The sequence below is a fragment of the Mesocricetus auratus genome, unplaced genomic scaffold, assembly GCF_017639785.1.
Source record: "Mesocricetus auratus isolate SY011 unplaced genomic scaffold, BCM_Maur_2.0 Super-Scaffold_100004, whole genome shotgun sequence".
Taxonomy (NCBI): Eukaryota; Metazoa; Chordata; class Mammalia; order Rodentia; family Cricetidae; genus Mesocricetus; species Mesocricetus auratus.
The window spans coordinates 46,053,953-46,081,263 of NW_024429189.1; the positions used below are offsets into that span (position 1 = coordinate 46,053,953).

At 40.8% G+C, this 27,311-nt stretch overlaps 1 protein-coding gene across 6 annotated transcripts in view; it reads right to left on the minus strand.

Annotated features, from left to right (window-relative positions):
- The window catches only part of Znf385b (zinc finger protein 385B), a 406,548-nt gene that overhangs the window by 60,077 nt on the left and 319,160 nt on the right, over positions 1-27,311 (minus strand). For 5 of the 6 annotated variants that reach the window (XM_013122572.3, XM_040745679.1, XM_013122575.3 and 2 more), the window contains 2 exons: positions 10,412-10,450; positions 6,009-6,119 (listed from right to left, as the gene is read on the minus strand). In XM_013122572.3, the coding sequence (XP_012978026.1) occupies positions 6,009-6,119; positions 10,412-10,450 (150 nt within the window). The remainder of the gene's footprint in view (positions 1-6,008; positions 6,120-10,411; positions 10,451-27,311) is intronic. The other variant, XM_005065121.4, reaches the window with a different exon arrangement.

Below are 27,311 nucleotides of genomic sequence, written 5' to 3' on the forward strand. Positions count from 1 at the left end.
AGGCTTAATGAAAACATTACCAATGTTAAAGAAAGACAGGGGAAGCAGTGCATTCGTTACTCTATTGTGCAGGGAAAGAAACAAGGAAAAGGAAAAGGCACTGGGGATGAAGAAAAGATTAAGTGGAGAATGAAGGATGAAGAAATGTAATGGGTTGGAAGAGACCATGAAGAACAAGCGATGACATATTTTAGAGACAAAAGATAGTTCAAGAATGTCAACAGCAAATTGCTAAATTCCCTAGAATACTAAATGGTGCCAAAGTTTCAGAAAATATTTGCAGCCAACTGCCTGCTTCAGTTCTGCTTAAAGGGACATTTTCTAAGGTAGTGCCTAACAAGGTTCCAGGTTCTTGGGTGATCTGAATTCCTAGGAAGAGCAGCTGCTGCTGGAACTTGGTGTCACACAGTAACTGGTGGAGAAGGACAGGCAGGTCTAGTGGCCAAGAGATGGGGTGTCCACCAACAGCATGTGGGAAGAAAGTTTATGTGGGACCCTAAACTGTGGCTTTGTAGCCAACCTCATGACTGCAGAGGATTCTGCTGGGTGGGCTGTAGAAGATGCCAGTGCCTGTAGCAGACAAAGCAGGAAGGGTTCTTAAATGTCACATGGTGGATGAAGTGTGTTTACAAAAAGGCAGGAGTTTTCACTGTATGATTTTAACTGCTAAAGAGTCAGGAGGTCAGAATGAGACTTAGAATAGAGCAGGGAGGTGGGTACAGGCACAAAGACTGGAGGACACAGTCTGGGCGAAACGAAGGTAGTAAGATGACACTGACGCAAAATGAGGATGCTGGGACTCGCAGAAGTACCCATTGCCTGCTAACTGGGAATTGCCGCTGATCTCTGAATGGCTGCGATTTTCCTAATTTCAGAGGTTTATAGTCAATATTAGAAGAGTGAGGTCAGCTAAGAAATGTTCACACAAATGGCTGGTCATCCTACCATTTTCTCTTCGAAGCAAATCTTTAGTTTCCTGCCCATCTATAATATTCTGAGGTCAATCAATGAAATGGCATGAGGTCATCTCTTTACATCCCCAAATGGGAAAGCATAAAGTGCAGAAAGAAGGACAGAGGGCTAAAATCCAGAGACACCAGATAAACAAACCGAAGTCCATACCATAATCCAGATAGGTCAATGTCAGCAAAACTCACCAACCTACAAATGCTATAAAGTAAGATAGAATGAAGAGAATATGAGTTCTGATGGGATTCTTAATACTGTAGCTTTTGCAAATCAGATGGTTTAGCACCATGCTAGTAATGAAAGATCTCATGCTTTATAATTTGTGGCCTTAATGATGAATTCCAATATTTTAGGGTATATTCCTGAACGAGAATCTGTAAAACTCGGTTAGATCACTGTGCTCTCATTTCTATTTCCGTATGAAGCCATGGGAATCCACATATCCACATGGGACGAAGACTGTTTACAGTGAACTGTGGTGAGATGATAGTGACGTCATCCCTGTTTCTAAACACTTAAGAACACCAAGTTTCCCTGCTCTCATGTAAAATTCCTCTTGTATTTCCTTGATCCTTCTACTGCTTGTTTCCAAGGAACTGGAATTAATATGTAAATTAGAAATTATTTGTGATCTCCCAATTTTCAACCTAGCAAAGAAAGAGAAAAATGTTTGCCTCAAGGTGTTATTTGTGAAGTGTATGTTAGCTCATTTTCCTGACGGGGCTCCTCTCTGGAAATGGCACTTTGCAGCCGAAAGGTAAAGATTCCTACTCAGGCTCATCAATTTATGATCATCCTGCAGTGTGCACTCATTTATCAACAGAGGAACATGGGGGCTCATGACAACCTCATTTGGTTTATCCTAGGTTAGGATTAAAAAAATATGATGAAGAATAAAGCAGGCATTGGCATCTGCCCATATTTGTGCAAAGGTTCAGGACTCTTTTGGAAAGTGTATTATTCCTGGACTGCGGTGCCTGCCCCTGGCAAAGTTAATGGTGTCAATTTGTAAAGGTTCACTTGGGAAATGTTTGTGATTAATGTTTGCTCATTTACATAAGACTTCATTGTGTAAATAAAGCTGTAGCCTTTTGCTTTTTACCAGTGGTGTTCTATTTAGATGGTAAAAGCTGGACAAAGCAGGTTGCAGAACGCTTAAACTAGGTCGCTCTGAGTTTTATTGTACAAGGTCTACCCTGGTATGTTTTATGTGCATTATAGGGAACCGTGGAGAGCAGTCTGTTTACTGTGCAAATTTGCCTTCCAGATCTTTCAATAAACATATTTTCTACACTGAAGAGTGAAGCCAATTGAGTCTCAGGCTGATTTAGAAATGTTATTAAAGGAAATAAGGATGAGCATCTTCTTAATTCTTGCATTAAAATGTAAATAGGGTAATTATAAAATAATAAACTCTCTCCCCAATAAAAAATGCTCAGTTAGAGAGCTCAGTTATGCAGATTACAGCACCATTACTAAATATGGGGAACACATATATGTCACATTTCTGAATCTCCATCCAGATTTTGCGGTTTTATTACCTAGAATCTAAGCAGGACTCAGAAATCTCATTTCTTTATTTATTCTCCACAGGGTTACTGAGTAGCGACAGGAAGCTGGTGATCATCTGCTAACATGTACACAGCTTCCTTGTCCATATTAGTTACACTCAGAAAAGAAATGGATGATGTTGAGCACAGATCAAAGGTGTGAGAAATTCTGAAATGTACAGAGAAAATTCTCACGCCTCCCCTCAAAGCACCCATGGGACAGATTTGGTTTTTGCTTTGCTTTTTTCTATTTTGGTTTTTCCAACAGGGTCTCATGTTGTCCAAGCCTCACACTTACTCTGTAGACAAGGCTGGCCACTAAGCCCTGACTCTGAGGCCTCCATCATGAGTTCTGGGATTACAGGGAGTACCACCACACCTGGCTTCCATGACACAACAGAAAGCATAATTCTGAGGTCTTAGCTGTACTATCTGTATGACAGATTTGTTTGTATCCTGTTCTGCTGACAGTGATACCATGGAGATTATTTTTAAGCATCTGGAACAGTCCATTTTCCCATCATAGAAGAAAAAACTAAGGTCAACAGTGTTGGTGTAATTTTCCAAGTTCAGAACAGAACTTAAATCCATGTTCATGAACTTCTTTATCTTGAGACAGGGTCTATTTAGCTTGTTTGCCTTGAAACTCATTGTGTAGATCAGGCTGGCCTTAAACCCTCAGAGATCTGCCAGCCTCTGCCTTTTTCTTTTGAGTGTGGGGTTAAAGGTGTATGTTACCATCCCTGGCCCTCACAGACTTCGAATGCAGTATTGTACATGCAATCGAGAATTGACTGGAAGATCTGCAATGTACTCTGGCTTCCCTGAGGAAGAACAGATCCCACACATACCCATATCACTTGCTTGTAAAAGCTACTCTTTGGAATGTCCTCTCATCATCCAGGAGGGGTTCAATTAATCCTTAGACAAAAGTCAAATTACAAGAAATAGTATTGTAAGCACACCTGCAGATTTAGAAACAAGATATCCAGATTTATGTCCTAGTTGTGCTGTGTACTGACTATGAAAATACATGCAATACTCCTAAATGGGAAACAGCTTACATGGTCACCTACAAGGCCCTGAACAAACAACCATGGGACATGCACACAAAAACTGCTAATGAGTAAACAGACTATGGGGCCCGCACACAGAAACTGGTGGTGCAAGTTTCTACTGCTTTCACGGGAAACCTTCATTAGCTAAAACAACGCAAATTTATTATTGTGTCAGAAATGGGATGCGCATCTCTCTGGGCTAAAACAAAGGTATTGGTAAAACTGACTTCTAAGCCTGTGCACACTCCTTGGCTTTTGGCACATTCTTTTAACTTGAGATTCATCAATAGGTGATCAATGAATCATAATGACTGTTTCTTCTGCCTTCCTCTTCCCTTTTTTAAGGAGTCTTGCACACTGGACACATGAGACAGTGGTGGATATTCTTCCTCTTTTAGAGTCAGGTGATTATCACCTTCAATACTGTCTGCTAACTTATTCCTCCCTTGTGATGCAAGGTAACATACTGTGAGGATCTAGGGCCCTAGGACATAAGCATCATCTTTGTCTAGCACATTTGCAAATAAAAAGATCAAGGAGTGCTCTCCATTGACAGAATGGCTCCTCAGTGAACACTGCAATGGGGGGAACTCAAGGCAGGAGGTGGGAAGATAGCTCCGTGGGTAAAGAGTCTGCTCTGGAAACATGAGGACATGAGCATCCATTCAAGAGCCTGGTGCGACAGAAATCTGCTGGGGTCAGAGAATCAGATCTCTGCAGCTCACTGACCAGACAATCAAGCTTTAAAGATGAGCTCCAGGTTTAGTGAGAGACCACATCATAAGAAAACAAGGGGAGAGAGACTGAGAAAAACACCTGGCATCAACTTCTGACCTTCACATTCTTGGTCATGCATGTGCATGCATGCCTGCACACATACATGTATGCACACACATGAATATGGTACATGCTTGGTTCATGAACACCAAACAAACTCTATATCTCAGAGAAACATACTCACATTTAGATACAACTCCATAAATAAACTTTGGAAGGCTACATAAAAAGTGCTAAGTGTTGATAATGTTTATGAATGACAAGTAGGGCTTGAGGCATTAAGATGAATGAGATTCTAAAGATTTATTTATCTTTATGTATATTGAGTGTTTTGCCTGCATGGATGCAAGTGCACTAGTGTGTGCTGTACCCTTGGAGACAAGAAGAGGGAGCCAGTTCCCCTGAAACTGGAGTCATGGATGGTGCTGGGCATGGACCTCACGCCCTCTGCAAAAGTAGTTAGTACTTTTCCCTGCTGAGTCATCTCTCCAGTTCCAAGATGGGGTGACTTTTCAATGTACCTTGATTTTTTTCAATGTACCTTGTAGGTTTTGTAGTAAGCACTGAAATCAGGAAAAATCAATCCTCAAATTTATACCTCTGGGTGTTTTTTCCTCCTTTCCTATGTGTATTCTAAGAAGTGGGTGATTAAAAAAATGAGATTTGGAGAATTTTGGTATTCATCTGCTGTCTTTACAGTTTGAGGAGAATTGATACCTCAGTAATATTGAGGTGTCAAATGACCTATTTTTGTCTGTTTATTTAGGTACATTTAAAGTCTTCCTTATGGAATTTTATACTCTACCCAACATTCACTAGACTTTGGTTGAAATCATATTAAATATAATCATTCAGATCATGATCAACTTCTTTTCCAGTGAGTGCAATTTCATTGTGCTTACTCTGTAGAATTATGAAAATGTCACATCATGGTATATATGAAGAAGGATGTCTGTTATTTTTGTATTTCTAAAAACACATTAAATCTGTTGTATGCTCTTTACAAAATGGCTTTTTGAGTCCAGAAACTTGTGAAATCCCACATCTAAGATACAGTCTTCAGATCCCATTTGCATTGGAAACTGGTTTTATCTGGTAGTTAAATATTACCAGATTTCTACTGTTACCTATTTTTTATACATTTAAAAATCTACTTAGATTTTACACTTTCTTTGGTATCTCTTTTTAGCAGAATGTCTGTGTGGCTAGTTGTAAAATGTTTTCCCTATATTCATATGAAATGGAATCATAACTTGTATAATATAGTAGTCTTTGAGCTGCTTAGTAAGATTGAACACATGCATGAAATGTGATAGTTCTTGTCAAAAATAACAGCAGTCTTCTGTGGCATTCACTCAATTTTTTTCATATTTTCTAATTTTTCAAGTATTTTTGACAAGCAAATAGAATCAGTGGGATCAAGTGTATGAGAGAACATCTTAATTTTCATGATCAGTCACTTGTCCTACTGTTCGAATTTGAAGCAATGAATCTAAGTCACTTGGGAACTGGACACACTGGAGCCAGTGGGCCATCAGGAGGAGCCCGTGCTGAACCACCACAGAGCAGGCAAATACAAAGAGATGAACATATTCAGGCTAGTCAGCATCATCACAAGCAACACTTCAGAGAGCAGTAAAACAGTGATACTCACATCCGAGTTAAAGCGAAGCTGACAGACATTACAAGAAATAACTTGCTTCTTCTTTGGGGGAATGGAGACTCCAAACGTGTGGTTAATGACGGCTTTCTGCACAGGGTCCATCTGAAGAGCAAAGGATTAAACACAAAAAGTCAAAATTACCTTCCAAGGAAAGACATCACTGTGGGCAAATCAGAGGAGCAGAATTCCTCCTGAAGGTTTTAACTCTTAGTTCTTAGTTCCCAAATGAGGCTATCAGAGAATCTCAGGCATCTGTAAATGGTCCTGTCTCCGGGAATTAAGAGTAAAAAACAAAAGCAAAACAAACCTGTTTGAAGTCATAACACACAAAGGACCACAAGAGAATCATCACATCCCTAGCAACCTCCTACCAACCAAAGGAAGCATGGGACATTTTAAAGAGTCAGACATTGAGAAAACCAAAGAGCCATGCGTTAAGGTTAAAATTAAGTTGTTAATGTTTTCCCTGTAGGAAGCGATAATGCCCATCGTGGTCTCAGATGATCTCAGTGACAGTCACTACAGATATATTTAACTTCTTAAGTTTTGATTTATGGCCAAGTTGTAAATGTCAGGCTCTTATTACAGAACAGGAAAGTGTGTATCTTTATTTCAAAATAATTTATTAGCTTTCATGTCCTATGGATTGAAATTCACTGTACTGGAAAGTATATTACCAAACACTCAGATGCATGTAAGAGATTGGTCAATATGTAATCCTTGTTTAAATATTGATTAAGCATGGTTTTGATTTATAGCCTGTGATTCATTTTGGCTTCCATAGAAAACACACATGAGGGAAAAATATATAATAATGAAAGTATTCAGTCATAGGAAAACACATGGTGTAGAGCCATCACACTTAGGAAAAGAAACAATTCTATCTGCGGAGTAGGTAAAAAGAGATCATGATGATTCTCTCGTGTACCCCAGAAATTAATCCCCAGCATTAACATCAGAAGACTGGCAGCTCTCAAAACAATGCAGATGATGAGCAGTGAATTACTCATCAACAGTGTGACATTAACAAGGACAGGTCAGCTGACACCAGTGACTAGGAAATCTCCTGAGCTCAGAGTTTAATATTGGATTAGTAGGTGATATTTGAGAGAGAAGGTATAAATACCATCCCTGATCATGATTATAAATCAAGAAAGTATAAAATTAGCAATTAGGAGAACTTACATGCAGCAAGAAAGAGGCAGAGCTATTGTTATATGTCACAACAGTAGTAGAAGACATGTATGTGTATATATGTGTATATTTGTGTGTGTGTATATATATATATATATATATAAAATTATAGAAGAAGAGATAATGAATCTGAGAAGGGGACAGGAAACACTAGAGCAGTTGGTGGGGAGAGAGGTAGAAACCAGGTAAATAGAGTGTACTCACATATGAAATTCTCCAAAAATAAAAATTTGAAGTTACTAGAACTAGCCTACTTTTTGCTACAAGTTTAAGAGTTGGGAGAGGTGACAGTAAAGGAACCATCACTCTAAAAACAAGGGTGATGGTTTGAATGCACACATTCTGGAGCGGCCTCAAATTCACAGAGATCCTCCTGTCTCTGCCTCCCAGGTGTGGGATTAAAGGCGTGTGCCAGCAACACCTGGTTGCCACAGCAGTTTTAATGACTTCCTTGTTTCCTGACTTGCTGCCTTCATATGAGATTTCCAGCTAGTCATATCAAAATCTTACCTCTGATGCCTCTCACTTAAAAGGATATTCTATTGTGTAGCTTAGCCTTCTTGTGGGACATCCAACAATGGGGAGCAGGGGCTGTTTCTGACACTTTTGCTAGTTTTTGAGGCCCTATCCCTCATATTGGGTTGTCTTGCCAAGCCTTAATACAAGGGGAGGCGCATAGTCTCACAAAAACTTGACATGCCGTGTTTTGTTGATATGTATGGGAGGATTGCCCTTTCCTGAATAGAAATCCAGGAGGAGTAAATTGGGGGAATAGAGAAGAGCTGGAGGGGAGAGACTGTGAGGATTGGAAAAACAATCATGGGTTAGCTGATAAACTCACCAGCCACAGGAATGTATCTAACAGAAAGATTATACTTATTACTTTATTCATTGTTGTTGGATCAGTCATTTATGTTAATGTGTAAAGCATGAGAGAACTAGAAGAGGAAGGGTTTTTCTAGTAATAAGAGAAGAGCATTAGGAAAAAGAACTCTGATTTCTACTGAAAACGGTTGATTTCCTTACATGAGTTTTCAGAAAATACCCATGTTTTCTTCTTGTCTATATCCCTTTACCTTTCCCATAGATGTTTATTTTGATGGTAAATCCTGAGTGCCAGTGTGGAATGGGACAAGAACAGCTATGGGTCTGTCTGTGAGGCCATTTTCAGAGAGGATCAGCTAAGTGGGGATAGGGATGCAAAGGGGGCTGGGAGGTGATGGGGGTGACCCATTGTAACACAGCTGGCCCTACCTAATAGACTGGGGGACCAGGGAGGAGCTGGAGGGCAAGGAGGAAATCCTCCAGCACAAGCCTCTACTGTCTCCTCTGCCCATCAGGGTGGCAGCAGCTCAGGTCACCATGCCATCCCTGCTATAACAGACTGGAACACAAAGAAATCGCTCCTCCTATGGCTTGACTATAGAATGTCCTACTCAGGCTCTGTGTTCTATCTTTCACTGGTGGTGTTAGGGAGACAGACAGTGGGACCAGGAAGAGGTGAGGCCTCCCTGGAGGAAGCAGGCCACCGGGCACATGCTGATGAAGGATATACCTGGCCCCCAGACCCTCCCTCACACCCTGCTTCTTTTCCACCATGAGATGAGTAGCCTCTGCCAACTAGCTACACCATTTCAACACCACAAATTGGTTCTGCCACATGGCAGGCCCAGGATAAACAGAGCCACAGACTGTGGGCAAAAACTTTGGAGACTGTGATCTAGGATAAAGTCACTCTTTTTAGGTTTGGTTTCTTTTGTATTTTGGTCACATGGGTGAAAACGAACTATATATGCACCCTACCTCTTATGTTGTTTTCTCTGGTATGTCTCTCAGCAACAGAAAGTCTAAAACAGCTACAATTACATTTTTTTTATTCAAGGCCGAGCAGTGGTGGCACAGGCCTTTAATCCCAGCACTCGGGAGGCAGAGGCAGGTGGATCTCTGTGAGTTTGAGGTCAGCCTGGTCTACAAAGCTACACAGAGAAACCCTGTCTCAAAAAAAATAAAAAAAAACATTTTTATTCCAATATTATTTGTCAGATGATTAACTAGAAGAAAATTGTAGAAGAGTATAGATGCTCTCTGATCCCTTGAAACAAGTGCTGGGTACTGATATCTGACCTTCCATGCCCAAACCATATGGGCAAGATTTAGATTTGCAGCATCATAAAAAGGGTTTTCAGATTTTTAAAAAGTAGAAAGTGGCACTGTTCTGAAGTTTTGTTTTATGTCTTCCTGAAATATTCTAAAAATTAGATGTAAAGAATTACTATTAACTATCTTTTTTTTTGTAGTGGATGGCCATTCTCTGTAGTCATTATGAGATCTGTTGAGTCAATGGTTGTGATTATCCCCACATTGAATCAGAGATGAGACCTCCCACATGGGGGAAGGAGAGCCTATGAGGCTCATGGGACTAATGGGCTCAGGAGCCTTCATGCTATTCTTCTAAGGTCTCTCCCTCCCGTGAGGTTGCAAAGGAGTCAGCAATGGACTGTGGAGGCCGATTTGGTCATAAAGTTGCTTGCAAATTGCCCAGAGGTTTCCTTAGTAGTGCAGTTTATATGAGTATGAATGCTGTGGGTATGACTCCTAGTGGCATAGATATCTGTATGTTTCCTATAAGACTTTCTAACTACCTTTGAGTTGTACACACTCCTGTAAAGAACTCCAATAAAATCACTGACAGCAACAGGGCTGAGAAGATGTTTCTTTACATCTCCCCAGGAAGTCACAGGACAGTGGTAACTCTTTTATAATTCATTCAGTGATTTCCAGAATGAATAATGGATCCTAGATTAATAAAGACATTCTCATAAACCCTAAAATGTCAAGTTAAAATTACCAAATGAAAAAATATATATGTATATAATAATTTCACATATAGAATGTTAAGGTAAATTGTTAGAATTGCAATTATATGCCAAAGCAATATTTTTAAAGATTTAATTGTCACTTCATAGACATTTAATTGTTAAAAATGAGTGCTTTCAACAATTTATTAAGTGTAAGATGTAAGTTTCAAATGACCAAATGCTTGTTACTTAGTTATATCAATTTAGCTCATGTTATTTCTGTTTACACAAAAAAAGTCTGTGGGGTGGGAAAATTATGGTTTGCTGGGTAATAATCATAACAAAGGTTATAAAAGAAAAAAAAATCCCTGCCACACAGCTCTGGCTACCAGAAGCCCTTACCTGGCAGAATTTATTGGTCCCAAATAAGCCTCTTCTTTTCTAAAAAAGTAAAAGTTAGAAGTAGTCACCTAGTGCTTTGGGAAAAATGTGCATATTCACATGTGCTTACATGCCTCAGAGAGACCCCCCCCCCCCCCCCTTTCCCGCTCATGGATGTGGAGTGATCTGAAATGCCTAAGTCTAACTACAGCAGCAAGATGAGCACTTTGCAGAGCTTCCAATGAAAAGAAAAGCAAAACCTATCAGTGCAATTAAACAGTAGGTAATAAAAACAGCAGTGGCTGGCAGCAGGAACCTAGGAGGAGACTGCAGGCTGTGGATGGGTGAATTAACTATTGACTGCAGTACTCTGAGAGATGAGCCAATGAAGCTGGCCTGATCACCCCATCTATCACATTTTCAAAGTCAAAGCGAGAACAAACACCTCTTTTGTATATTTGCCGAGATCATGAAGGCCACAAAACTGTATGGATATATGTATTTTAAGACCATTACTTTCCCAAGTGATTTTCAGCTACACGGGTGAGCAATCACAGGAGAACATGCGGCTATGGAGGAACTCAGACCCAAGAAAGTAGCCCTGCTGCCTTCCACTGAGGTAGGCGGAGTCTCTATGGCTGTGTGGTCAGGTGCTGGATCACAGTTTAGACACTAGATGGTTTTCTAGCTGGGACTCCAATAGAATCACAAGTTTGCTTGGACATCCCAATATTTCTCAAGAGGCTGAAACTGAAGCTGCGTCCCATGTCTTTAAACAATTTAGCTATGGAAGAAGGCTAGGACCAAGAACAGATCAGGTGCTACCCTATTAAGTGGGAATATTTTTCAAGAATTATAGAGGACTTTCTTTTATCCATGGTGGTCTTAAGGTAATTTTACCTTTAAAGCAATTGTCTATTTGTAATATTGTCCTTGAAACCATTTAGTAAGCACAGATTACCTGTGAATTCAGTAAGTCCATTGCTACTAAACAGAATTAGAAGCCAGAGTTTCAATACTCGCAGATCAGTACCCATCCCAAGTATACACACGGACTTTGGACTCTCATAGAACAATGTGAGGTGCACTCTCACCCTGAACTCTTGGGGAAGGGTCTAGGCCCTGCCTTATATGAAATGACAGACTATTGACACCCCCATGGAGGGCCTCACCCTCCCTGGGGGAATGAGGGGATAACGGGGGGGGGGTTGGGGGGAGGGCACGGGAGGAGGAGAGGGAAAGGGAGAGGGACCTGGAACTGACTTGTGAAGCAACCTTGTTTCTTATCTAAATTTAAACTGGAAAATAAAATAAAAAAAATCACCCATGCAATAAACACTTCCGGAGTCCTGTTGTGGTTCAGATGATGTCCTGGTCTACAAGGGGACATGAGTCAAAGATGAGAAGGACATAATTTGAAAGCTGAAATGTGAGATGGTACAAACTAATGAATTGGAATCTGGAAGATGAAAGTCACTATTAAGCAAAATAAGAAGGCATGGGAAAGAAAGAAAGAAACAAAAGCAGTATGTCTCCTGTGCACCAACCAACTTTGGGCTCTACTCTCCATTTCTTGTCTTCTCATATCCCAGTATCTGGCGCCTCCTTTTAGTGTGACATCAGTGTCATCCTGCAAGGGTGTTTGCTTTGGATAATAAGCATCAACAATATGAGAAGAACAGCTTAGCTTCTTGGAGCCTTACTCTAGGCCAGGGGACCTGGGGGGTTAGCTCAAGCATGCATTCTCTTATGATTTCCCCCGTACAGATGAAGAATCCCAGTCTCTTAGAAAGTCGACTGCTGTTCTCCCTTATGCTCTCAAGTACTGGAGTCAGGCTTCAAGCTTAGGCAGGGTTCTCTCTCCACACTGATTCTAGCAAAGGAACACTGCAGAGGACAGTGGGACCATGCATTACGTAGCACAGGACCAGTCTAGACCTTCTAGAGCCCAGAATGCAGCTGCCCATACAAGTGTCTTGGAGTGCCCCTGGCTTTTCCCTTTTCGATTATGCCTGCTCTTAATATGCCTCCCCGTTCCCCCTTAATTGAGTAACTTCTTGAAAACCCTATAAGATTTGGGCTGTTCCTCCCCCTTTTCAAATTGTAGTTGTTTGAACAGAAAGTAAACAAAACACTCTGAAGATACTTAACAGATTACCGGTCAGCTGTGGTGGAGGTTGGGGGGGTGTTGGGGTACTGTCATTATTTGCACCTGCCTTGCCTTTACTACTGCAAAGAGGATTTCAGTCATTAAACCCTGTGGTTTAGGACCTTCTGGGAGTTTGACTAAGCCTCAGCCTTTTAACTGTGACATTATCAAATTACTGTAGTACACAAAGAAGAGCTATTCTTTTCATCTCTTTCTTTCTCAATATCAGATTTATAGGGTAAAAAAGTGACAAAAGAATCTGGTTACACTTCAAATATTCATGAAATGACACATGTAAAAGTGACAGCTGCATTATTGAGGAGCAATATCTCTCTAACGTTACTTCAAAAACACAGATATGAGAGTACAAAGAGAGCTTCTTGGGAAGAAGTGTTTCAGTGGGAGACAGGAGGGGATGAGAGAGGGTAATGGGTGAAAATGACTAAAATTCTTCCTCTACATGTGTGAAACTGCCAGGGAAGAAGTAAACGAACATACATAGAAGGCTTTATCTCTTTCTCTCAGTTCTCTATTAGTAGGGGCTCTGAGAGTCAACAACCACAATGTTTATTCCATTGGCAAGGAGTATGACTTGGAGTAAGGAAAACATATTCTTGATGTATTTTGAAGAAACGTTTTGTTAAGACTTTCTGGTAGTTCTTCTAGATACTCATTTTTCAGGATCAAAGGAAACATGCAGAATATTCTTAAACATATTGAAGTTGACAAGATCAGCAAACAGAAGGAAAATAGAAGGGACAAAGGTCAGAAGCCCACTCATTTACACACACACCCAGGACTCCCACTAAAAACACTAAGCTGGAAGCTGTAACATATATACAGAGGACCCGATGCAGACCTGTGCATGCTATCTCATTCTCTGTAGGTTCATAGGAGTGTCCCTCTTGTTGATTTAGAGGGCCAGGTTTTCTAGGTGCCCTCTCTTCCCTCTAGCTCTTACACTCTTCCACCTCCTCTTCTACAGGATTCCCTGAGCCCTGAAAAGGGTTACTTAATAGAGAAATCCCTTTTAAGACCGAGTGTTCCAAGGTCTCTCCGTAAAATATGGCTGTGGGTCTCTGTATTTGTTCTCATCTGCTGCCAAGGGGAACTTCTCTGATGATGGTTGAGCAAGGTCCTGATCTATGAGTGTGTGTATACACATCCCCAACATACACACACACTGAAAGTCATTAGGAGTCATTTTATTGTTCTCTCCTTCCTCCTCTTCCTCTTTTCTACCCTGCCTCCATTTATTTGTTTATTTTTAATAACAGCATCTCACTCTATAGCCCAGGCTAGTCTCAGTATGCATCCCAGATTAGCCTTAAATGCATGGTAATCCCCTGACCTCATCCTCCCATGCATTATAGGTGTGAGTTAGTATGACCTGCTTGACAGATGGTTTTTAAGCTGTTCTGAGTAGAGAGACTAATCTTTAAAGTTCACTCTTTCAGGCAGTTTTCATGTTATTTTGTTACTGGCAGATGCCATAAGGCTGGTGTGTGTCTCTTACTGACATGGAATGTCTTACCTCTGACAGTGGATCCTTGTATGTAGCAAAACATTGTCACTACATCTATAAAAGGTTCTCTTTTTCTGGCCACCCACATGCCTGGTGATTTCCCATGCTACAAAGGATCAAGAGAAATGACTCAAAGTTGTACTTCTGCTGCTGTGGAATTTGAAATGCCACATGAGTGAGCTTTCACAGAGTTCAGTTTAAACAAAGAGATGGTCAACTTCTTCCTTCATGGGGACAATGCTACTTTTGCTCGTACCCAGGACTACCTTGGATAGTGATGATGCTATCCCAGCGTTAGATGAGCAAACTAAAGGACGTAGGATTCCCAGTTCAGGTTAACTACGCACATGCAAAGGTCTGACTGCTTGATTCAATGAATTAGAAAACACAGACCAACTTCAACCCTAACTGCAACTGTTGCTCTTGGGGAGGGGAAAGCATTAAGGCAATGAGATGAGCTACAGCTAATGAGGGAACTTATGCTTTTCCTTGCTCCCATTCTTAAACAAGGAAATGTGAAGACATGACTAAAATCATTAAGAAAGCCTCCAAAACAATACAGAGAAACCCTGTCTCGTAAAAACCAAAAAAAAAAAAAATCATTAGGAAAGAATCTTTCTGATAAGGCTACAAAGAACATTCCAGAAAGGTTTTCATTTTATTCTTAATGTTCCTATATTTAAAATAATTCCTGGTCAAATTATAAACACAGAATTAATAGATTTGTGTTCATCTGTAAAGACATTGTAACAATACTTCCTATCTAACTGCTACATAGGCTTTCGGAAAAAAATGAGAAAAATTTAAAAATCTGTAAAGGAGATAAACTTACTGGAATCATGGAAGAAATTAATGAGACTTTACCTCTATTGCAAAATATAATAGCGCTATACAAGAAGGGAAATAAGATTAACATTTTCTTATCCCCAGAGAAGTCGCTTCCTTCAAAGTATTGTTTTATTTTTCTCAATAAAATATATTAACATTTTAAAAAATACATGGTTGACTATGAACTGTATGACACAAATATAAATACCATGACCGTGTTACAGTTCACTGTTCAGAGTAATAAAAACAGGAATTGGTTTCACCAAGAGAATGCAAAATAAATAGACTGTCTCCTGCATTTTGTCTAGTATTGGGTCTCTTTGGGGTGAAATAAAACAAAATAATATACATCATTTCAGGAACTCAGACAAAGGAATCTTTTCATTTGAGGGCAGGTTATGAGAGTGATTGTTCTGAACCACATTTGGAGAAGAGGGCTATCCTAATGTTTGGAAGACAGGCTATATAGAAGATACGCTTCAAAAGTGGCTCTTAGTGTGTGTGTGCGTGCCCGCGCGCGCGCGTGTGTGTGTCTGCGCACGCATGCATGTTCATCCTGTATGCATGTGTGTACATGTGTATATGCAGGAGAACATCAAGCACTCTGCTCTACCATGATCCCCCTTATTTCTTGGAGACAGGTATTTCTCACTGAATCAGCAGCTCAGTTATCTGTCACTAGTCTGGCTGGCCACTGAGTGCCACTCCCAGTGGTGGGGTCAAAGGGACACTATCACTCACTCCTGGTTCTTTTTGTGGGTACAGGGATTCAGAGATTACCCAGCAAGCTTTCTTCTTCACTGAGCCATCTCACCAGGCCCAAAGAGAGTTGGCTTCTTCTTTCAAAAGTCATCACTTGAAAACAATTGCCAAATATATCAATTAAATTTCCATGGGAGACAATTCAGCATCCCAACAAAATCTGAGAAGCATTATTTTACAATAGAATTCTTCATTATTTTAAGGGGAACTTTCATGCACGTCACCCGATTCTATGCACTGATGCTGGCAGACGTGGTTTTAAGGACAATTGATGTGAGATCTCCAAACTCTTGTAATTGAGGATATGTTTATTTGCTTTCTGTATAAGGGCTAAGAAAACACTACAAGAGCTTTCCGAGAGACCAAGGAGGTGATCTTTCCTGATTTAAAAATCAATACACCTCTGGAAAAGCAAACACATTAAATGGCATCCTTTCAAAATCATTTTGCCAAAACAAGTCGGGATGCTGCTCAAGAACCCAACATCTTCAGCACAGTGCTGGGGGAAATCAGGTCCACCATGCAATTAAAGACAGAGAAGATGAAAAGGAAACTCCTCTAGGTATAAAGACAGAAATGTGCATCTTCTCGGTAGATTCTTAATTCTGCAAAGCAGAAACATTTCCCCCTGTAAATGCCCGATAACACACTGCTTACTCTGGCACTAACACTGTGATAACTGATATGTGACAAGGATCCATGCACAGAAACAGATCTGGAGTGTTACAGTTCTAAGACCAGGCTTGGATTTCCTGGACCACTCCCTGTGTAATGGCAAAATCTCCAAGACTATCCACATTACTGGGTAGCCTCGTCTAGTCTGGAACTTGCTTTGTAGATGTGGCTGGCCTTGAACTCAGAGATATACTGCCTTTGCCCCGAAAATGCAATGGTAGGACTAAAGACACTTGCTAACACACCCCGAATGCTTCTTTGATTTTTCTTTGAGTTATAGAATTCACACATTTAAAAAGAATCCTAACTGGAAATCCAATACAATAACACACTGAAAATGGAATTCTCACTGGAGCAGGTAGATCAGATTTAGTATAATCTTCTTAACCTGAAAAATAGGAAAGAACTTGAGAAATTTAGTGACCTATTGAAGCACCTTCAACTAAGAACAGATCTTCTATCATTGCCAGACTGAGCAAACTAAAATCTAAAACGGCCAGTTAAATTTTACTTTTCTATTCATTTACTCTTTCTGGATCGAGCCTAGAGTCTTACACACAGCTAAGCACTGTTCCACAAATAAGCTATACTGTAGCCTTATATTTGCATCTTAGATAAACAATGAAAACAAAATGCTACTATAACAATTTGCCAAGCAATGAGTGGCTATCCAGACGGCAAGAAGCAGAGGAGATGATGCAACTAGAAACCAGGTGTGATTTTCAACAGCATCTTCCTTGTGACCTTCTTCAACGAGGCCCTACACTTTCTAAAGCTTCATGAACCTCTCGAAACAGTGTCACCATTTGAGGACCAAGCATGCAATGCTCAAGCCTGTGGAGGACATATCATATTCAAACTCCAGCTGTGGTTTATCCGAAAGCCATCACTACTAGGGCATTCTGTGGATGGACTCTAACATGGTCTCCCTCTTTCTCTGATGGAGAGCAGAGGAAGCTCACTCTCAGATCTGAGTGCTCTGTTGCTCTTTGCAGGCTCATCTTGTCAAAGTTAACGTTTTAGGATTTTAATTGCCAGATAGTGCCTGAGTGGTTTGGACTGTCAAAACTAATTTTATGTTTTCCTATTCTTGTTGTCCCTTTGTGTGGTTGTGCATGCATGCATTTATCAGCTCTTCTCTGCAGAAAACATTTCTGGTTCAAGTTTGCTTTTCCATTTATGTTATAAGACTACACAATAGTTGAAAGGGAAAAATAAAGAGCTGCAATAAAATGCCTCACTCTGCTTGCAACAGTGATAATTCTTTATTGAATAAGGCTCTGTTAATTGTACAGCTTGACTTTCGAAATTTGTTCATTTGACTTGAAATTCATTTTTACATGAATGCAAACAGGCAAGGAGTTCACTCCAAAAGTAGTTTTAAGTAGAGCCATCTTCATTTTCCTTTAAATTTGTAAGAAAATGGTTATTTCCAGGAAAAGAAAATTTATGATTCAAATTTAATTCAGATATACACAAAGTCTTCTTTCTAAGTAAAGCCAACACAAAATAGGGCAGAGTGAAGGTAGTGAACAAAGTTACCAATAAAAAATCCATCTAGTTTGCTCACACAAATACACCATCAACATTCCCTAATAAAGAAATAGAGAAATGTGTTAAGAGAAGCCTTTTCTTTTGCTAGCCGCTTTGGTTATCCCCCGCCAGTCGCCTGGGCTCTGCCGCGCCAGCCTGGTTCTAGATCCGCATCAGTCCCAAATAAACACACAGGAGGCTATATTCATTATGAAGCTGTTGGCCTTGCTTGTCTCTTACTGGCTAGCTCTGCTTTAAGTAATTACCCCATAATTGTTAATCTAAGTATGTCTCTTAACGGAGAATAGTTCCAGGCTTCCTACCCCCAATGGCGTTACATGTTGACTCTCTTGTGTTTCCCCTTCCCAGAATCCTCCTCGACTCCTAGTCCCTCCTATCTAGGTTTTCTATTGGCCAGACAGTACTTTATTGACAAATGCACAGGCAAATAATCTTGCTAAAATATTGTAACTATGTTCTTACTTGATAACTGTTCTGTTATATACAATTTGACTATGTTAAAGTTAAGACCTTTCTTTTTGTTTAAACAGAAAAGAGGAGATGTTGGGGGAAGTCCTGTGCATTTGTCAATAAAGTACTGTTGAGCCTATAGGGAACCAAGATAGGAGGGACTAGGAATCCAGGAGGATTCTGGGAAGGAGAAAGACAAGGAGTTCGAGATGTAACCGCCATTGGGGTAGGAAGCCTGGAACCTCTCCGGTAAGAAGCATACTTAGATTAACAATTATGGGGTAATTACTTAAAGCAGAGCTAGCCAGTAAGAGACAAGCAAGGCCAACAGCTTCATAATTAATACAGTGTCTTGTGTGTTTATTTGGGGACTAGAATGTGGCAGAGCCCAGGCGGCTGGTGGGGGATAAACCAAAGCGGCTAGCAAAAGAAAAAGCTTCTCTTAACAGAAATGGAGTTGGAAGATGGCTCAGTGAATAAAGGGCTTGCTGTGCAAGTATGAGGACCTGTGTTCAAACCCTCAGAACCCATGTAAAATAACGATGCCATATGCCTGTAAGCACAGATCCTGAGTAAGGGGCAGGCAAAGTGGGTTTCATGAACTTGTTGACTAGCTAGTCTAGCAAACTGCTAAGCACCAGGTTGAGTCTGACACCTTGTCTCAAAGACACCCAGTGTCTACCCCTGATCCGTATGTGCAGGAATGGGTGCACACACCTGCATATACTACACATGAACAACAACAATGAAAGAGACAAAGAAAACACTACATGACCAACAGTGCTTTGTCAGGAAACACACCAAGTCTCTCCCAGGAACACTTACAAGACTGGGGCATGGTGACACATGCCTGTTATCCCAACACTTGAATGGTAGAGGAAAGATGAATGTCATGAGGTCAAGGCCAGCCTGGGTTACACAGCAGGTAAAACAACAAAAACATAAAACTTTACCATTTTGAGCAAAAAGCTGTTTACAGTGTATCCATGCAGTAGGAAGACTTTTCAGAAATGGTCCTAAATTATTTTTTTTTCATTTTTTGAAATTATTCCTATTGGGATGCTGGGTCCTTCAATTTTCATGACATTCATCTGAAATTTTTATTGACCATTATGCATCTCCCATCATGTCTAACTTTTTTTTTTGCTAAAATTGGACAAACACCTCTACCTAGTAATACAGAGTCATGTTGTTTAAAATGTTTTGTATAATTAGTCAGCAATCAGCAAATATCTGCCAGACAAGGGAATCATCCATAGTCTCAATGACTGGCAGTTATCAAAATACTTTCGTTTGACCAGCCCTCCTAAAGCTAGGGTTAAAAGCTGTCCTCTGGGAATCAATCATGCTCTCAGCAGAGAAGAATATTTCGGAGATGTGAAAGCTGAAATGGAGACTATAATCTTTTGTGATTACCCTTGAGGCTCAAGTGAACGCAAAAAGCAAAGTCTATGAATTGCTGATAATTTCCCGTGATGACCCACTCCTAGGAAATTCTGATATTACACTTGCACTGTAACAAAAGGACTGTTCCCCAGACATGTAGCTTCAAAGAACTCCACATCTGGGGGTCACAAAAGCTACTCATCCATTATAAGGGCCAGGTCCAGGAGATAGCAGCTCGCTGAAGACAATGCAGGGTCTGATTGCATCAGGACGGATAGCAGTGTGGTACATCCTGTCTTTCTAAAAAGTACTTTTTTGAAATAACTGATGTAAAAAATACCAGCTTTAACTTACAAAAATCTAAAGACATATGTATTTTTCTGCTGATTCTACTATCTATGGTTAAATGCATATCTCCCTGAGTAACATTTGATATAAGCTGATATTTTTATTTTGAGAGGAAAAAAGAAGAGAGGGTCACACATATGTACTTACCCTAAAAGTCTATATAATACTTAGGATGGAACCTAGTAAGTTGCAATTACTCAGAATTTGAGTAAAGTGATTTAAATTCCAGAAAAAAAGGTGCCCAGTGGTGGGAGACAGGTAAGGCAAAAGTAAAAGCTGAGGAAATTTTAGGAATAAATGTTCACTATATGAATGTGAACGATAACTTGGTACATCGATTATTAGGACTGAGTTAAATCACTTCTAAATGGCCACTGACCTAGCTGTGATTTCCCTAATGAATAATGTGGACTAAAACATCTGTAAGGGCTGGAGAGATGGTTCAGCAGTTAAGAGCACTGACTGCTCTTCCAGAGGTTCTGAGTTCAATTCCCAGCACCCACATGGTGGCTCATAACCACTTGCGATGAGACCTGGTGCCTTCTTCTGGCCTGCAATGACACATGGAGGCAGAACACTGTACACATGAGAAATAAATAAATTTTTTAAAAAAGCATCTTCAAATTACAATGACAAAGCCTTATAGGTAAAAACAGCTTTTAGCTTCCCAGGCAACTTTAGAGAAAAACAGAGTCCCAGAAAATTAATTGTATATTTGTTTTTGTTTCCCCCTCTCCAACCTGCACTGAATAGCCCTCTACCAAGCCTTCCCTGAATTCAGTTGTGGCCATCTTCAGTGTTTGGAGGAAGTCATGTGATTCTGAGCTGTAAGTATGGCCTGCTGTCATCTCATTCGGCTGGAACAAACTGAACACACACTGAAACCAGGTGTCTTAGTTAGGGTTTCTATTGCCATGAATAGAACACCACGAACACGGCAACTCTTATAAAGAAAAACATTTAGTTGGATGACTTACAGTTCAGAGGTTCAGTCCATTATCATCATGGAGGGATATGTCAGTATGCAGGCAGACATGGTGCTCAAGAGGTAGAGGAGAGTTCTACCTATTGCCCAGGCAACAGGAAGTGAACTGAGATACTGGGCATGGCTTGAGCATATGTAAAACCTCAAAGCCCTCCTCCACAGTGACACACTTCCTCCCACAAGGCCATACCTACTCCAACAAAGCCACATCTCCTAATAGTGCCTCTCTCTTTGGGGGCTACTTTCTTTCAAACCACAACAAGTACAAATATTTTAAACCAAGGCATTCATTTCATAAACTCAAATTCTTGGCCACATGCATAACATTGGTATCTAAGTAAGTTAGGGTTATTCTCATGCACAAAGCCAGTTCCAGTGATGGCATTATTTATGTAAAACAGAAGGAATCAAAGAGACTGAAATATTAATATAAATTACTATTTATTTGTAAGTATAGTAGCTTGTATGTTGAGTCCTTTTGTAAACCCTCTTATACGTAAATGTATTTTAAGTGATTAAAAATGGGATTGTGATGTTACACAACATTTCCTTTCCTAGAAAAGGAAAACCAAATTCTATGAACTTTAGAAATTTCCTAAATATTCAATCATACTTTTATTTATGAATATAATCAACCCAAACCTTCAATATATAATATTTGAATAGGAAGGTACCATCATACCCAGTTCTAAATGGAGAAAAATGACATAAAGGGACCTTCTCAAGGTCACTCTCATGTTCTGCTTGGAAAGTATCAGGGCCCTCTCTCTTATGGCTCCCACATGGACCCTGCTTTTCTGGCCAACATGACCTGGAGTCATGCCTTCCTTCGGAGCCAGTCATGCAGAGTCACCCCCTGGAATTAAAGGGGCCCCCTGGTGGCTTCTGCAAGAGGCAGAATATAATGAATTCATGACTGATTAAACTTAGAAAGGACACCACCTCCTAATTTAAATGGGAAGTGCTTCTGAGTGTCCCACCTGACAGCAGTGATTGTCCTTTCTGGGTCTGATAGCTTCTGCTCCTACTGGAGAAAGGAGAGTTTATGAGTTTGACTACACTGCAGTGATAGGGAGCCATCTTAAATGTGACAGAAGCTTGATGTCCACATGCGAAAAATGAGAAAACTGGAAGCAGACATGCTTTCGACCACAAGTATTTGTTAGCCACGGGCTGGTGGGAGAGATACGCTCTGTGCTACAAGAGAGCCTGTCGAGACTGACGAGGTGAACACAATGTGTGTGGTGTGCAAAGGAGGAGTCTCGGCTTGACTTTGGGAGGACTTGTTAGGCACTTAAAACTGTGCCCCACATGAATAAGCTGTGAGAAGTACATGTGCGCTTTAATTCAGGACAAGCGAAAGTGAAGGCCAGCCCTTGCTTATCTCATTAGTGTCCTTCTCAATGGTAGCCCATTCTACCAGAAGAAACAAGGATACTGGGTTACATCCTTCAACCTTCTGATCCACGAAGTACCCGACAAGGTCACAGGTAGCCTAGTTCATATATGAGCACATTAAAACAATTAATTGTTATATATCTTCAAAATATTCTAATGCCCAGTGATTTCTGAGTCCCGGCGAAACCAGGTGTCATTCATATAACTTAAGCTATTTATCATTTTATTTCAAGCATCCAAAAAATAAAGAGGAAGTTGTAAAAAAACTAAAGTGAAAGCTCAATTTGTGAAAAAGTCTTTTTCCAAGATTCCTACTAAGCTTGCAGATGTGTTTTAACTTCACAGATTGCTAAATAGCACTCCAATTCATCTTTAGCACCCTCAATGCAACCATAAAAGCAAAGAGCTTGGAATATTCCATAGTGTGCTGCTCATCTGCACAGAGACTTAATGCTTAATTCCGGGCACAAGAATCTAGAAGGCAGAAAAAAAAACCAGAAGAAGGAAAAACAAAAAGCAAAACACTGTGTTGCTGGATGGACTCCCAAGCTTTTAGGGTACCACCAGGATCAATCACTGGGCATCTGACTTAGAAGTCCCTCTGCTGGGCTGTAGAGAATATTTTAGGTATTAGTATTTGCCTACTTTTTTGTTAAGCTTTCCTATTTTATTACAGGCATACAAAGGCTTGGTGACTGAGGCGAGCTAAGAACAGGCTGTGTGTTATGGAGGTAGATAACCACTCTCTAATTAGATTTAAGGCCTGCTCCACAGGAGGAAACACATGTCTGATACTGTAGATGTGGCCAAGAACCTATAGTTGGGAAGTCTCAGGCCCCAGGGGTGAACCAAACACTATTATTCTGCCAAATGGACATGGTATTCAACTGTTCTCTAAACCTGTATCTCTCCATGCAGAGATGGGTGCACTTCTTAGAGTTCAACAGAGACGTTTCTTCATGCAGTGGACAGTGGGTAATTCGGAAACTCATCGCTGGGAATGAGTGTCTATGGAGGGCTCAGCCACAGACACGACATTCATATCAAACTGTACTCCCACCCTACTGCCTGCCACAAGGCTCAGGGACCACTGCAGAAGAGAGGGTAAAAAGTCTGAAGAGTGAGAGGTCAGAAGACCAGAGTGAGAAACAGTGTCTTCTGTATTCATAACTCACAGCAGCCGTGGTTGTCTCCAACTGACTGGCACAAGATCAAGTCAATCAACACTCTAGCATGGGAGGGGAAGGGATTTGGGAGCCCCCACCCCTTATCGAAGTGATACAGGCAGTTGATGGCTTCTAGGGGAGAGTCAATGTTCTCTAAGGATGTAGCCCCCGACACTTGGGCCATACTCCAGTGGAGAGCCCCACATCCTGAATTATATGAACAGCATGATTGGAATTGATGGCTATTTAAAAGAAAACAAAAAACAGAGAAAGAAAGAAGATCCAGACACAAACTTGGAGGGATAGGGATGATCAAAATACATTGTATAAGATTCTCAAACTAGTAACAGTGTTTTTTTTTTAAAGGGAACAAGGCGGGAGGTTTCCTCTTTCCCTAATTACTTGGAATTAAAACACTGAGCAGGTCAGTTGAGAATAAGATAAAGTTTTTAAGGAAGGTGGCCTGATGTAGACACCCTTTCCAAGGTTACTCTACTCTTAAAAAACGCTGCCCTGGGGCGGTGCCAAGGCTGAGGACCTATCTTGCCAGAAAAATTGAGTGAACCCTCCAAGTACACATAATCCTTGAAACCCTAGCACTGAAGAATCAGCCTAGAGCACGTGAGGCAGATACAGGGGTAATGAAAGGGGCACACGGGAGGACACTGCATGTTGGAGCTACAGAGGTCTCCCCCTATACTCCCCACACCTTGTGGTCCTTACCTCCTAAGTGTTAGTGCTTAGGCATCCATACTGGCCTGCCCTTGGAGTCCTGACAGTACACACCCTCAGCTGCTGCCACGAAGAGCACCACCTGTGAATTCACTGTTCCCTTTTTTAAAGGGCCCTGCCCACCTCCCATTCTTCTCTCTCTTTCTCTTCCTCTCTCTGTCTGCTCCTCCCCCCCCCCAGCCTCTCTTTCCTCTCTCCCCCTGTTCCTCTTCCTGGAGGCCAGTCTCCCCTCTCCCCTTTTCCATTTTTACGATCCTCCCTGCTTGAACTCTGTCACATGGTGCCACTTTTTTTTTTTTAAATTACAACACTAAGTACCATCAAAATCTTAGCAGAATCTTCGTGATCTTACAGGGAATTCCTGTCAGGGAGCAATTTCTGACTTACTTGTCAACTTAGCCTCTGCTTAGCACAATGAATGTAGCACCAGACACCCAGGAAATGGTTGGGAGTGGGTACCTTCAACAATGGTTTAGATATGGAGAAGAACGTGACAACCTTCTAGAAGCATTCCTTTATAATTCCTTTATACATACGTAGCATGTATACAGCTCCTCCTCTCCAGAGGAGGCTCAGGAGAACAGAGTAGAGGGAGGTGTAAACATAGTCTTCACTACAGGAAGTTTTGAAGCTTTTGAGTGAAGCAAAGGACACAAGTTACATCTTAAAATGGCATGTTTGTAGTCTGAGGGAGGAGGAAAATGTGTGTGTATGGGGGGGTTACTGTGAATCTCTTTTGTCCTCTTGGTGATCATGTCTATATACTTCCCCCCCATATCAAGTTTCATGGAAGTGCAATATTCTCCAAACATACATACCTGTAGCTAAGTACTTGTACAACAATCTCTGTTAGCTCTTTATTACATTTTTAAAGTTTTCTTTTTTAAAAAATTATTTCTAATTATGTGTATGTGTCTGGATAATGAAACACACATGAGTGCAGTGCCCATGGAGGCCAGAAGAGGGCACTGGAGTTCCTGGAGCTGGAGTTGTGAGCCACCCTGTGGGTGCCAGGAACTGAACTTAGATCCTCTATAAGAGTAGTGTTCACTCTCAAGACTTCTCTCCAGTCCCCCTTAAAGGTTTACTGTAAACATTTTTTTTTGTAATTGTCTCCTAAGCACTGGTGATGAATGTTCTATGCCCAAAAATGGGCAACAATTTCTACCCCTTTGAAGTGATTCTGAGTAACTGTAGATGATTTTATCTCAGTGTAGCTTACTTCACACTTCTTCGGTTTTTTGTTTGTTTGTTTGGTTTTTTTTTTTTTTTTTTTTTTTTTTTTGGTTTTTTGAGACAGGGTCTCTCTGTATTGTTTTGGAGGTTGTCCTGGAACTGGCTCTGTAGACCAGGCTGGCCTCAAACTCATGAGATCTGCCTGCCTCTGCCTTCCGAGTGCTGGGATTAAAGGCATGTGCTACCAACACCCGGCCCCTCTTTGGTGTATTTTAAAGCTATCATCAGAAATAAAATTTGAACCCCATTTTCTCCCTCCCTTTCTTTCTTCCTTCCTTCCTCCCTTTCTTTCTTCCTTCCTTCCTTCCTTCCTCCCTTCCTTCCTTCTTTCCTTCCTTCCTTAATTTGTCTGGGATAAAGGGGTAAATGTAGTTAGACACACTAGCATCTATAAAATAGCCAAACAATATAAATCTTTAATGCTAACAAGCACTGTTATGAACATAATAAAAACCAGCCCCAAAGAGCAAAGATTCACTTTGGGCTGCATCAGCTGAAGCACTCCACTGCACAAAAGAACAAAACAGAAATATGTACTAGAGTGTAGAAATAAGGAGTTTAATCAATGGATGAAAGTTTTAAAAGTAGGTGTAAAACTTCAGCATCCCAGAAGACTTCAGGCTCGTTATGATGATATCTCCCAAGTAACAGATGTAAACTAATAGCAAAGTAAATGTGACCTTAATTTCTAACTTCTTTCTTTCAGCACGTTGATAAATGCATTATTTCTATTATTAAAAAAAAGATAAACTTTGAGGGCTTGCTGACATTTCCAGGCTATGAATGATTCAGACACCAGAGGCTCTAGAATGGTAAGGTGACTTGCTTGTCACACTGATGATCTCACATCGTGTCATGCATGACTCAGACAATCACACAGCGGCTTGAGACTTCATACTCGGAAATCATCTTTATTCTGTTCTACACATTTGACCATGTGTTAGGAAAAAATAATTTCAAGGTAAGTAGTGAGATCATATTTTTCCCTAAAAAAAAAAAAAAGCTTATTGAGCCTCTTGTAGGGAAACAGCAGTTGTGCCTGTGGTTTCCTATAAGAGGAGCAAAAACATAGCAGGACCTGAGAAGAATTTCTCATACACAGGCTCATAAAACATCTGTCAATCATAGAGAAACCGAGGGGTGACTTTTGTCCCCAGGCAGCTCTGGAGAGGCATGTAAACACATCTCTTCTGTATGCAGGGTGTGGCCTCTTAGAAGTGGCTTTACCTACCAGTACAAATGCTCATGTAAGATGGGAATGTGTCTAATCCAAGATCACAGCAAAATACCACAGACTCCATTGTTTTACAACACGATTTCATGTTCTCACACTCCTGGAGGTGCGACGTATGAGACTAGGTCAGGCTATACTTAGGAACACACACACACACACACAGCTATAGAAAAAAGTTTGGAGGAGAGAAGGGCAGGGTAGATGGTAGGGCTTGGAGGGAGGAAAGCAAAAGAAAAATATTGTAATTATATTATAATCTCAAAAACTAAAAAAATGAAAACTTGAACAAGCTGGGAACAGGTTAAAAAAGGGGGTGGGGCTGGGGAGATGGGTCACTCTGAGTGCTGACTGCCTGCGAGCAGGAAAAGAAAAGTCAGAGGGTGGAGGGCTGCGGACAGAGACTTGATGAGAAGGCGGCTGCCCCTGAAAGACACACACTGAACGCCAGGGCAGTGGTGGAAATGAGCATCAGAGTGCAGCCGGGCAGAAAAGC